The sequence below is a fragment of the Nasonia vitripennis genome, chromosome 2, assembly GCF_009193385.2.
Source record: "Nasonia vitripennis strain AsymCx chromosome 2, Nvit_psr_1.1, whole genome shotgun sequence".
Classification (NCBI taxonomy): Eukaryota; Metazoa; Arthropoda; class Insecta; order Hymenoptera; family Pteromalidae; genus Nasonia; species Nasonia vitripennis.
Window position 1 is genome coordinate 22,114,814 of NC_045758.1, and position 13,727 is coordinate 22,128,540.

The 13,727-nt window shown below is 43.0% G+C and overlaps 1 protein-coding gene across 2 annotated transcripts in view; it reads left to right on the forward strand.

Annotated features, from left to right (window-relative positions):
• Positions 1-13,120, forward strand: part of LOC100118270 (inhibin beta chain) — a 42,678-nt gene extending 29,558 nt beyond the window's left edge. Inside the window, exons 3-6 of one of the 2 annotated variants that reach the window (XM_031924873.2) lie at positions 4,596-4,816; positions 5,401-5,629; positions 6,152-6,350; positions 8,069-13,120. In XM_031924873.2, the coding sequence (XP_031780733.1) occupies positions 4,596-4,816; positions 5,401-5,629; positions 6,152-6,350; positions 8,069-8,309 (890 nt within the window). In that variant the 3' untranslated portion in view covers positions 8,310-13,120. The remainder of the gene's footprint in view (positions 1-4,595; positions 4,817-5,400; positions 5,630-6,151; positions 6,351-8,068) is intronic. The other variant, XM_016982833.3, reaches the window with a different exon arrangement.
• Positions 13,121-13,727: the final 607 nt, after the last annotated feature.

A 13,727-nucleotide genomic window follows, 5' to 3' on the forward strand; every position in this document is an offset into this window, starting at 1 on the left:
AACCATCATTCCTCCCTCCCTCTCTATTCCTCTCTTCCCCCTTTCATTCCCGAAATTCGACACAGTTGTGTCAGAGAGAAAGAGAGCGCTGGATGAAAAAAAGCTCTCGGAAAATCCAGACGGTTTTTCGCAAGAGCCAAAATAAATCAACGACCGCGCGGACACGCGTAAATCTGTGCCGATACAAATCTACGGGGAGTATTCTCTCACTCTTTCCATCCACTCCTTTCCCTCCCTCTCGTTATGCCGTTGTAGTTGTGTGTAGATGAAATTTCTCGGATACTCGGCGAGAGCGAAGAAAGAGAGAGGAAAAGTGAGAGGCATGTAGTCTCTGATGCTGAGAAAACTGACAAAGTGCGGGAGAGCAAGGGGTAGGAGGCAAGGGTGCGGAGGGATGGAATGACTCGCGATTTCGCCTCTCTCTCTCTCTCTCTCTCTCTCTATATATATATATATATATATACATATATATATATCACAGTCTTCGAGACTTTGGCTATAGGGCGATGGCGAGAAAAAAAGTGGCCAAGTGGAGTACTGTCTGGTATGGTCAGACGGGCGCGTATAGACACACGCATGCCACGGGACGAAGGGCTTATTTGTCGGCTGCTATTCGGCCGGGGATCTAAACACTGATTAATTAACTTTGTCTAATATAACCTGATTGGTCAGTGTCGGTTAGCCGGAGTTTTCTGCCTCGCTTAGCACATCGATTAGAAACGTAACGGTTGATCGATTGCTCGGGAATGTTTTTTCAAGATGACTGTTTGTGTTACTGCAGTGGATTTTCTGAATAAACCACTCGGAAGATAAACGGCTTTCCGCTAATACACCTCGAAAAAGTCTGAAAAAATAGGCGTCCGAGAGGAGGCATGAAAGAGCGTAAAAGAGAAACAGCACTATACGTAAGGGGGCAGAGCATGTTAGCTCGCTAAAGGGCAAGGCGAAATAATTGAAAATAAAAACGATCGTCCGGACGCAGTGTCACAGTCGAAAGAGTGATAGCGAGTCGGATATCTCCTTACCAGAGAGAGAGAGAGAGAGAGAGAGAGAGAGAGAGAGAGAGAAACGAAAAAACATTCTCGAAAAGGAGAAATTCTCTCCTAGAGCTAACAGCGCTTTCGCGCGTGCGAAAACGGGAGACAAAGAGAGAAAGAGGAGAGGAGAGCGAAAACCGAGAAAGAGAGAGGAAAGCGGGATAGACGGCAGTAGAGAGTGAAGTAGTTAGGGGTAGTCAGGCGTAGTGAGGCAGTCAGGCAGGTTAGAAAAGGCGGAAGGCAGACGGGCGGCAGACGCCCCATGCTTATCCCCTCCAGCTTCTCTCTCGCTCTCGCCTCCACAATCCGTGACTCACCAAACCGTTAAGGGATGAAGCCGCCGCCGTCGCCTCTCTCCCCCTCGTACGCTCAGACACACACCTAGGGCCGCACGTGTGTGCGTGCGCGCTCGCTCGCCGTCTATGAAATAACCCGCTCGCGCAAAGCCTCTCGCATGTACACACACGACGGCGACGACGCGTTATACTCCCCTGTGTACACGACGACGCGACGCTCGCACTAGCCTCCCCCACGTCCTGCAGTCTGCGGATTTTCAAATTTGCCGCCGCTGATTTGAAAAGCTCCGATGATGTCGCTCGTCGACGCTTTCTCCGCCGCACACGCGCCCGATATAATCGTCGCTGGCTTTGAGCTTTATCTGCTCTATGTAGGCTCGAGACTATTCAGATGTTCGAGTGGGAGAACATGAAAATCGCTTGGTACAGCGAACGCTCAAGGGGACCTCGAGCGGCTTTTTCCTCTGTAACTCCGTGATGGAAAAAAGCTATTGAGACCAGGAGTGTTATGCCACAGCGAATTTTAAAATTACCGCGTTATTTTTAATGAGCGGATGACGAGATCATCTCTCTTTCTCTCTTTCCTCACACCAACGATCGGTAATTTAATTATATACGACGTGCGAGATTTAAACTGCATGGAACTACGGCGATGCTTATCATCAATGGCGCATTTGTCGCGTCACTCGTAAACTAATTAAAGCCGTCGCTTAGAAAATTCAATGTAAAAATACAGCTCCATACAGCTGAGAGCAAAGTTATTATTTTATAAAAAGAGCCATTGAAGTACAACGCGTATCGCGTAGAACGTGTGGGAGCTACTATTTTATCGATTACGTGTGGCGCGAAAAAACTTTAATCTCGCACTGAAATACAATATAGCCTTCTCGACGCCGTTGAAGCTTGATTGAAAAATTGCGCGTTTAAACATTAACGGCGAAAAAAAAGGATAGCGACTATAATTGTCGACGGGTGGGTGTGGTTTATTCAAAGGGAGCTACGAACACGTACAACACAAGCGTCGAACGAGTCTTTGTAAGCGCTGCTCCGAAAATAAGTTATAAACGCAGATTACGTGTACTTGCGCGGCTATAAACATTATATTAATAAATACAAGCGAAAACGCTCGTCGTGTTCCAAGAAAGTTGTAATAAAACCCGGCTAAAGTTTACAAAGTAACGAGTAAAAGTATGTCTGCATCTACGTGTCCGCTAGTTTCACCGCTTCCACTTAATATAAATAGACAATCCACTTGTCATGTATGCAAACGTACAACGCGCGTCGCTCTTTGTCCGACCAACCGCACGAAGAAGAAGAGTTTACCCCTTTCCTCGTTAAACCGGTGTAATAACGCGCGATATCATAACTCCTCGGCTAATCAAGCTTTCGGCGCTCACAGAGCAGCTAGCCTCTGCCGACCGTCCTTCGCCCAACTTCGCTCCAGATTTTTTTTTCTTTCATCCCTCGTACTCGCTGCCCCGTACTCTACCCCCGGCGAACGGTCAGTTACGTAACGTACGTGTATATCATGCGCGCCGACAAAAAACGAAGACCGCGAATCTCCATCATGTTGCATGAGCTATTTCATAATGCACCGAGAGCAAAAAGAGAGCATGCGATGTCGATATGCCGTACAAGCCTTACTTAATATACTTAGTGTTTACATATAGCTAAACCCTCGACCCGACACGAGACTAACACACGGCTATCGGTCTTCCTCGTAGCGTCTCTCCGTCGCTACTGCGGCTAATATTTTTCTTCCGTTTCTTTTTCATCGGTATAGCATAACGTGCGGCATTGGATATTAAACGCGGGTAGATGTCATGCGGCGCGTTAATACGGCTGGATTTCGAAGAAAGAACGAGCGCGGGCGAACGTTCGGGACTTGTAAATATTTAAATCGCGCAGCAGTTACACCGCGCGAGACAGTTCAATCAGGAGTATAAAGCAGAAATGTCGCGGAGGGAAAGGAGTTTGTAGGATGGAACCGCTGGAGAAGGAGCGAAAGAGAGAGAGTGAGAGAGAGAGAGAGAGAGAAAATCGATCCTCTCTTTATCCCTACTACTACCCCCCGGCAGGAGCCGAACCTTGGACCGCGTTTCTCTCTCTCTCTCTCTCTCTCTCTCAAGAGAGAGTGAGAGAGAGAATGTATCTGCGCGAGAGAGACGATATAGTTGGGAAAATATCGCGACAATATAGTTGGACGAAGTTACACGCTGCTCGACGGATAAACTCGCATTACGGGAGGGTCCGCGATTTATAGCGGTGCAGTCTGCCAGTCGATAAGCAATGTCCGACAACGCATTAGGCTGACTTCACACACGCCTGCGGATAAAATACTCCTTCGCGAATCTCTCTCTCTCTCTCTCTCTCTCTCTCTCTCTCTCTCTCTCTCTCTCTCTCTGTCTCGAGCGTCCGCTCGACTATTAAATTAACGATCGCCTCTTTCGGAAAATCCAACTGAATAATGATACCCTTTCCCCCGCGCGCCACGACTCTTTCGAAATACCCAGTTTATGCGATTTCCGAGCTGCGCGCATCGCCCAAATTCTTATCCACCGTCGGATTGTTTATACGCTTATTTGTCTGCGCGAATTTCATACGTTACGCGGAAAAATGTACTTTCGCATCGTATAGTGTACTGCGGCGCACTCTGACGGAACGACAAAAAAAAAAGGGAAGCGGAAGAAACGAGGCTGCGTACACTTATACACGCCAACGACCCCATAACTGTTAAGCGATAACTCTATTCAGACTGAGACTAGAATATATCGTCGCTCCGTACGAAGACTAGCACAGTTCAAATTTTCAAACGAAAATTGTGAAAACAATTTTAAATTCGGTAAAAAGTTGTAAATTGTGAATATATTTAAAAATGTTCATTAGGGACAGTTTCGCAAAAATCGGGACATTTTTATAGAAATTCGTTGTTTAAAGTTTGAGTTGTGCTAGCCTTCGCGGGAAATTTTGAGCTGTGCTACTTATGACGGAAAATTTGAACAGTGCTACTCTTCGTAGGGAGCGACGATATACACTCGAGGGAAAATTAGTTCAATGATAGTTTTCGCGATCCGCCCACGCGCACAGTATATACTCTATATACCGACATTTATTGAAAAACTTTCCGCGAGTGTAGACCTGAAAGTTTCGTGCAGCCGCGTACAATATTCAAGTAATCGTAACCTGCGCTGAATACGCGATAAGCCTACTGCTACCGTTTTAAAAATAGCCGAATCTAACGAGCCAATTTTCGTCATTCCAGGCCGAACGCTGAACGGCCAGCCGCTGCTCGAGTTCCCGCTGTCCAGCAGCGAGCAGGCCCTGGAACCGCTGAGTATCAAGAAAGCGACGCTCTGGGCGAGGGTCGAGCTGAGGCACGCTCACCACTACCAGCACCACCGACAGAACCCCAACAACCAGAGGAACATCACGCTCTGGGTGTTTAGGGTGCGATGCGGCAACGTGACGCACTTGCGCGGAAAGGTATGCGCCGAGTATACGTGTATCGGTATCGGAAACACGGGAACGTGTAATATAGAGAAGAAGAAGAAAAAAGAAACTGCCGACGCGGTGATGCATGAGAAGGGGGGGGGGGGAGTAAAGCGGGGGCTCAGCAATCCCATTTGATTTATTACCATTTAATCCTGTTAAAACCTTTGCCAATCTCTCGCGGTCTATATTCGTTTGATATAACATCTCTCCACAGCCCTCCGGTTTGTTTCTCCTCCCGCCGGCACTCTCTGCCTCACTGCCGCGCGAGACAGTTGCGAGGCTTCCCCAGTAGTACAACTGCGATGTGTATGTGCATGAGTTTATAGTGGGGGACAGTCCGCGCGCACACCTCCGCCGATTCTATAGCTGTGAATGATACGCGCTCGAGAACGACACAGCGCCGCATTCGATCATTTCCCCTTTGATGACAATCGCTCGTTATACGCGAGGGTGCACACAATACGCGGCGTGTTATTATAATACACACGGAGAACGACGACGACGCGCCGCAGCGCAAGCTCAGCCCGATTATTAGCACACGTACGTCGTATAACTATACGCTCGGCTTATTGCAGGAACTCGGTCAGCATCTAGACCTGGTGACGTCGCTGGTGGTGAACATCAGCCAGCTAGGCTGGCAAAAGTTCGACGTGACGAGGGTCGTCGGCAGCTGGTACCAGACGTTCAACAACAAGGACAAGCTCACGCTGCTCGTCGACTGCACAGGATGCGGCTCCCACGTGCACGTATCCACCTTCGGCGGTCATTCGCCCCACGTTGTAGAGCCGTCTTTAAATAGCAAAAGTAAGCGATTCCATAATGCAATCGTTGCGCCGCGCGTCGACCGCATCGTTACTTATACTTGCGCGAGCGCGGAAATGATATAAAGAGCTGCGACGACGACGGGGCAATCTATAGGCCACGACGACGACGACGACTGCACGACAAAAGCACTTCCTCGCACGCACATTTCGCCGTTTAACTTGTTTTCCTCTTTTAATATCCACGCCGCGCCGCGCGTGTGTCCGCATGAGAAATATATACCCGCGTGGCGGCGGCGGCGGCGGCACGCGGATACGTGTACAAGCGCGCCGGGAAAATCAATGTACATAGCGGCTGAGTCGTTGAAGAAGTATGCACACAAAGAAGGAAAAAAGCTTTCATAAATATACATAGTCTATAGGGGCTCGCTCGCATATAATGGAAGCGACTACTGCGCTGTTATATAGCGCGCATACGTGTGCGGGGCTATCTTCGATGATTACAGCCCGCGGCCCGAGAGTAGACAGGTTGGGCACAGTCGGCAGCTCCGCGCTTTAAAAAAAGGGGCGAAAATCTTTTTTCTAGGCACGCAGGACCCGGACCGGCCGTTTCTCGTCGTGAGGACCGACCCCACGGCTGTGAAGAGAGTCAGGAGACGGGCCATCGAGTGCACGGGCGCGGTCAAGGGACAGTGCTGCAAGCAGAGGTTTTACGTCAGCTTCTCCCAGCTCGGCTGGGACGACTGGATTATCGCTCCGCAAGGGTAAGCGCTTATGCGAACTTTGCTTTTTCGCGCAAACGATATAATCCGAATAACCGCTCGATATATGCTCGGCCCATTTTGCCGCGCGCACAGCCGAGACGCGCGTAGGAGCGCCCGGGAGATAGAGAGAGAGAGAGAGAGAGAGAGAGAGAGAGAGAGAGAGAGAGAGAGGAGAAAGGCTATGTCAAGGTTTTGGCAGTGGTCTTTCAAGTATTTTCGCACACACGTATGCGGAGGATCGAAAAAACTTGATTTGCATAAAGGTCAATGAGAATCCATGCGCGAGCGCGCGGGCTGTAAAATATTAAACCTATTCCTCGCGCGAATAAAGCAGGTCAGAGTGATGCAGAGCTGACGCGGGATGACAAATTTCAACGATGTACCGGCCTGACGGATGTGCTGTAAAGAATGTCGTTGGATTTTTTTCCGTTCGTATGCACGCGACAAAGACTTAAGTATCGACGACGATAGGCTGCTCTCGGTGTGAAACAATGGCGATACTTTTTCATGTAATCTTCAATACACGTAACAGACATTCGTAGGGTATCGGAAAACCAACAGGCCATGCACAACGACTCTGCACGGGGCGGCTTACGGATTATTTGAAAATTATTGATAAGACATGGAAGTGAAGCACTTTCAGTGCAGAGTAGAATTAAAAATAAAAGCTTTGGCTGTTGTGTACAAAACGTTGCGATTCGAAAAAAATTATTTGTTTTTATAAATACACGCTCCTCGTAATTCATCTTATCTTATGCAACAACTTCGTTTAAAAATAGAACTTTCAAACAACTCGCTCGTCCGATCACACCTGGCTTATTCTACTTGTTAAGGTCGCGGTAATTTGTTATACTCTTTGAATTCCTAAACTCAATTTGAGGTCTTCAAAAAGTGAAAATTGAGAAAATATGGTAACAAGGGGTTTAAAATTATCCGTTTAAAATGCATTCGAGTGCATAGCCAGAGCGATATCAGATAGAAAAACAAAGCATTTGGACTGGATCTTTAGAATGCCTATCATAACCGCTTAAACTCTCCATGTCTGTGGCGTGTGAAAATAGGTGGCGCATAATCACTTTTCCATTACCTTCAAAACAATATGCGTGCCGGAGTCTACATATATGGCGTTGTGCCACCAATTCTAAAACTGCCTTGTTTGGCTTGGCCTATTCAACCGCTCATGCTATAACTGCGCGCGTCTAAGGTCGCAGATAATTTAACTGCATATTTCGACAGCTGTAGGCTTATCAATGTTATAAAATTTCATAAATATATACACATTCATAACTGCACAGTATTGAAAATATTATCAAAAATTATATTACAAATAGTAAATCTATTAGGGACAATGTTAGTTGAACATTTTTATAATTTTACATATTTTTGCACATACATTGTCTATATCGCTCGACTTACCCAACAAATGCCTATACGGATCGCCTGTTTGAATTTAGCGAGGGATGGTGCATACTTTATATTGTTAGGAATAGAATAGTTTTTTTTTTCAAGTAACAATCGTACTTTGAGTAGGGTAACTTTTGAAATCACCTAAATAATTCCACAACACATACTCCATCAAAAATTCAAACAATACCATCGATACAATTCCCACAATATTAAGCTCATCTTGAAATATCGTTATAAAATTGAAAACACATTTCATTTCTGGGATCCGGCGAAAACGACAAGGTAATTAAAATGCAATTCCTGAATTTCAGTTACTACGCGAACTACTGCAGAGGGGACTGCGCGGCGGGCCACAGAACGCCCGACACCTTTCCGAATTACTACACGCACGTGATCGAGGAGTACCGCAAGATGGACCGACTGGCGGGTATGCAGCCATGCTGTGCGCCGCTAAAATTCTCCTCCATGTCGCTCATCTACTACGGCCCGGACTCCAACATAATCAAGCGGGACCTGCCGAAGATGGTCGTCGACGAGTGCGGCTGCCCCTAGACCGAGACGGTCGGGCTCATCGCACCGCCGATCACTCCTTCCCACGATGACGATGCGCGCGTATCTACGACCACGGAATCGAAGGTCCAAGCGAGCGCACTATACATAGATATTGTACCGATTTCTATGGCGCGGACGAGCGCGTGCACTTCGGTCACGGTGAATCTCTGAGAGAGAGAGAGAGAGAGAGAGAGAGAGAGAGAGAGAGAGAGAGAGAGAAAGAGCACTCGAATGACGAGGAGAGACGACGAAAGACAGAGAGATAGAGCCAGGAAAAGTCTCGAGCAAAGCTAGAATTTTGAGAGAAACGACAACTGTAAAGTTGCTTGCGAGCGAGGAATGAGAGGGAAGTAGGCGAATAATCAGTCGAGTTAGGATAGCGAGTGAGCAAGCGAGAGCGAGAGAGAGAGAGAGAGAGAGAGAGAGAGAGAGAGAGAGAATTTAAGAGACGCTAGGAAAATGTTGGTCTGCGAACATTCTTACCGAGAGCTTAGTCCTTTTTTATTAGTTGCGAATGTACTTTACGAGTATATGTATATACGAGGTGGTTTATCCGAATATTATATATTATATATAAATATATATATGAAAGAAAAAAAGCGATTAAGGTTTAAGTGTAAACAATGAAACTCAATCTAATTGCCTTGTTTTTTATGCAAAACCTATGAAAGTATCGAGTAACGATTTAAAACAAAGTCGGAGCACTATTAAAAAAAAGTCTATATATATATAAATCTTATATATATTATATATATGCGCGCGCGCGCGATGGCGACAAAAAGAAATCCGAGCGCGATAAGGGTTGGGCGGAAGATAATTAAGAGTTCAAAAGCTAAGAGAAAAATACTATTAATTATATTATTGATGATGAATAAAAAAAAAATAAAAAGAAAACAAATGAGGAACCTAAGGGGTAAGAGGTGTAATATGTAAGTTTTGAAAATTTTACAAAGCATGTTGAATTACCCGATATCTCAAAGACCGAGTCTGTACACTTTAAATGATCTTAGGGCATTCCGTAAGTTAGTTAAACTTATACATACAAAGGCAAGAAAGCTAATAATATATTAAATTTAATAATGAAAAAAAATAACAATAAAAAATAATTAAAAAGGGGAGACGGGCGGCGAAGACGAGGAATGAGAATTTCAAAAATAGGCAAACTTAAAATTTACGCGGTCAGAACGATCCTATATGGATTATTGAACAAAGCACGATGGACGGGATGGTGACGTTAACAATAAAAAAAGCGAAACAAAAAGTTAATGACAATAATGAAAATGTAATAAGACAATGCTCGTTTGCCGAGAGTTACACGATAGGGCTGACTGATTTTGATTTTCTCGTTTTTCGGGATCGGAATACGCCATTGTAATCGTTTTGCGAAATTACAATTTCATTTTTTAACTTTATAAAACATACACACTCGTACCAAAGGAAAACAGAAATAAAAGAAGTCAGTAAACGAGAGCAGGAAAGCTGTACGGAATATTATTAGGATTACGATTGATGATCACACACAAGAGCTTGAAGCTTTAAAAATTTAGTGGTATAGACATTGTTTAGTGTTGACGCATCATAGATGACTGAAAAGGAAAACACATACCCGCACACAACATATACATTCAAAACTGACACCTCCAATACAGATACGCAGACTCGAAACACACGTGTACACAAAGGGGCGAGTATTAAGATCGCGAGCGGGAAAATTCACACGAGAACACGGAGACTAGAGTCGGAAGCAGAGAATAGACGACGAGCAGAGGAAAATAAAAGCGTTTTTAAAGGTATATTAAATTTTGTGGGATAGTCCGTTGACCCCACGCAGCCTTACTGGGCCTTATTAAGATATTATCGCATTACTACTAAATTACTATAAAATAAAAAAAAAGAATAACGATATTTACGCTATTTCCAATATCCCCCATGCAGGTAAACTTAATGAAAAAAATAATAATAATAAAGTAAAACTACTGACGATGAAAGGCGTTGTAGCCATCGGTCAAACATTTTTTCTGAAGACAGTTTCGTGTAAACGTAATTTGAAAGACGGACGGTCAACGTGTGAGAATTACGAGGGACAAAGAGGTGAAAAGCTCAATGTTAAGCTCGAAAAGGCGAGACAGAAAGCCATAGGATTCAACAAAAGTTTTGCCATTTTTCAGCTACTAGCCAAAATAAATAAAACAAGAAAACTATTGCGTCCAAGTAAAGAATGAAAAGACTTGCGTAACTCTAGCGTAACCGCGTAATTATACTGTTAAGAATCTTTCTTTTTTTTCGTTTCTTCGAAAAACGGACGTCACTGTGCGGAATGGAACAAATAGAAAAGAGAGCCGGAATGCGGGATTGACAAGCGATGATAGTTAAAATTTGTACGAATCGCTGCAAGAGCGTTGATTTTTTCCGGAGAAACGAGATATTCGAATAAAAGTACCGACGCCTTTATCACAGCTCATGGATTGTGTTTGAAAGAGAATCATCCGATGTAGGCCTATCTAAACTACTATTCTCTGTATAAAAAGCGATGCCAGAAAAGTATTAAGAGATATTGAAAGGAGAAATCTACTTGAATCTACTATTAATTACTGAAATAAAGTACTCGCGGCTTTCGACTACTTCCACGGCTTCTTTCGAATAAAGGAAAAAAATATATATATATATATATATATATATATATATACATGAAGCCAGCTCCGGCGGAGATGCGCAGCAGCGAACACAATAATATACGGATTCGCTATCGCGAATTTTCTACAAGTGTAAGGGTCAACGTTTCGCCAGCGCGAATCTCCACCGGGAGAAGTGTTACGTGAATTTAAAAAATTGTAAGGGCGAGGGCAGCGATGTAAGGGTTATTTCATTATTTACATTATATTCTTAAAGAGCAGCATAAACGAAAGTGATAGTATGAGGAACTCGGAGTTCTTGTGCGAAACGAAAGTAAAAGCGAGCAAAAGTATTGTTTTGGTCCAGCTGTTTTTGTACTATACCGTCTCTCGTTAAAACAATGAAAATCAAACTTGTATTGGAATTAAAGCTAGGCGAATTAAGGGAAGTATATAAAGAGGAAAATAAAGAAGAAGAGAGGACGATGCAGGATTGTGATGTCAGGGGACAGAGGAAATTAGTCGGGGAAGGATCGAGTGGTGGTAATCGAGCAGGTGTCGAGGTATCACGAATACGCATCACGATCAAACAATAGAAATCATAAGCTTCACCCTTTGAACGCGTCTTTCTAGCGACTGTACACGCGTGTTCGAAGTTCGATTCTCCTCTCGGTTCGCGCCACTCAATTGTTTCCAAAACAGGTGCAATTACGACTCAAAAGACTTGAGAGAGTATGCCGAGTTATATTGTAACGTGTATAAATATGTACAGGGGTTCCCGTGTTTAAGGTTTTTCTCCGAAGTCACGCATTGAATATGATAAAAAAAAACGCGCGTAACCGTAAGCCACACATTTATAGAGATAAGTTCTCGAGGATTCTCGCGTGCGTCGAATATTTAACCCCCAACGAAAAAACTCTTTAGAGCGTATGAAAGGGTGTGCACGAGTTATAGAGAGTGTCAAGTATCAAATTTAGCGAGAAGTGAGGACATTGAAATAGAAACAGCTAGATAAAGGACGAAAGAGGATAAAAAAAAGTTATAGGACAAAAAGGGTTGGTTGAAAAAATGCCACACGTGGTCGTGAATATAGGTGTCGCAATAACGAAGCTTTGTAAAATGAAATCTCTATATCTAGATGGCTCATTCTCTTCTTTCAAACTTGCGGTAAAAAGACGATTGACATATCTTTTTACTTGGATTTTCTAAAAAATATATAAAAACTAGCAATACACTTACGCTGTCAGAAACGTGATGATAAGCAATATGCAGAGGATATTTAGTCGAGGCACGAAATTCTACTTAGAATGAATTTAATGATAAATGTAAAATAATAATGAAAAATATAATAAAAGAAAGAGTAAAATCACACGTTGACGTGTGTCTAAGAATTTATACTCGATGCAGAATCGACTTCTTCTATTAATTTATTTTTTACATTGAAAATAAATCTCTAATTTTGAACGAGCAATAAGATGAAAAAAAAATTCACGATAAAAATAATAATGTAGACTCCTGTAATGGTAATACTAATACTAAATGCGTTGTTTCTTTAAAAAAAAAGACCAGAGCCATTTTTTCAATCAACTGTGTTTTCTCCTCTCTTAGAGAAGCATATGGAATAACGTAAACAAAAGTAAGTGAGAAACTAGATCGCGTGCGGAAGAGTGAAAATAATACGGAAATAAAAGTAAGAACCGGAGGGTGAAAGCTCGATGCGAGTGACTGTGACACGAGTGCCTGAAAGCAGGTACATAAAACCATGTTCCTTCGCAATAGAGACGTGCGTAGAGTGGAGCGAATGTGTGTTTTTTCATGTCCTCGAGAACAAGTCGATATCGATTTTTCTGCCAATTAAACAAAACACGTTTCTTGTAAGGGGTTTCCTTTTTTAACAATCTGTCGACTTGGATTTATTATCAAGAGATGATCGTCCGACGATCGGCCGAGCGGCTTAAAAGTACGTCTCGGTAAAATGTCCATGTCGTGCGTATTGAGAAAAAACCCTCGTCGTTTTGCGTTCTTTTTTGAAAACTTGTCTAATTAAACGAATAAAATAAATTAAAAACATTGCCTGCGACTCGAGGCCCCCTTGAGCCATTAGTCAAGCGGGTTCATCGTTTGCGTGGGCTTTTTTGAATAATGCGAATCGCAAATGAAAAATATATATAATAAAACACCCTGAGTAAAAATGAAAAATATGAAGCGTTGTTACCCGTTATTTATTCGCTTTTCTCATTACCTGCAAGCAGGCCGCAAGTTTAATAAATTAAAAGAAGAAAGAAATTAGAGAAATTCGCAGAAACGTTTGAAAATAATGAAAATTTCACAGGCCAGGGTTAACGCGCGTCTAAAAAAAACATGTTTTTCGCAGTAACAAAGATACACGCATTGAGAAAGTATTTAACACTTTGTAATTATAAACGGTTAAAAAATTATTATATTTACCTTCTATCGTGTAATTTTTACTAGCGAACAACCTACGACACCGAAACTTAGCTTCGATTTTTATATTAATTATTATATATATATATATATATATATACATATATATTTTATATATATATATATATATATATATATATATATACATAATTATATAACGACAATAATAAGTGAAAATATCTTCTTTTTAAAATAAAGAGAATTCTTGCTTCTCGTCTTTCTCCATAAAAGCCATATCTTGCACGAAATCCGGCCCTGCAATTTACTAACCCCCGATTGTATGAACTATTATTCACACTTATAGCATTAGAACCATATCAATAATTGACCTATCTCTCATCAAAGACGAGAGAAAAGTGTG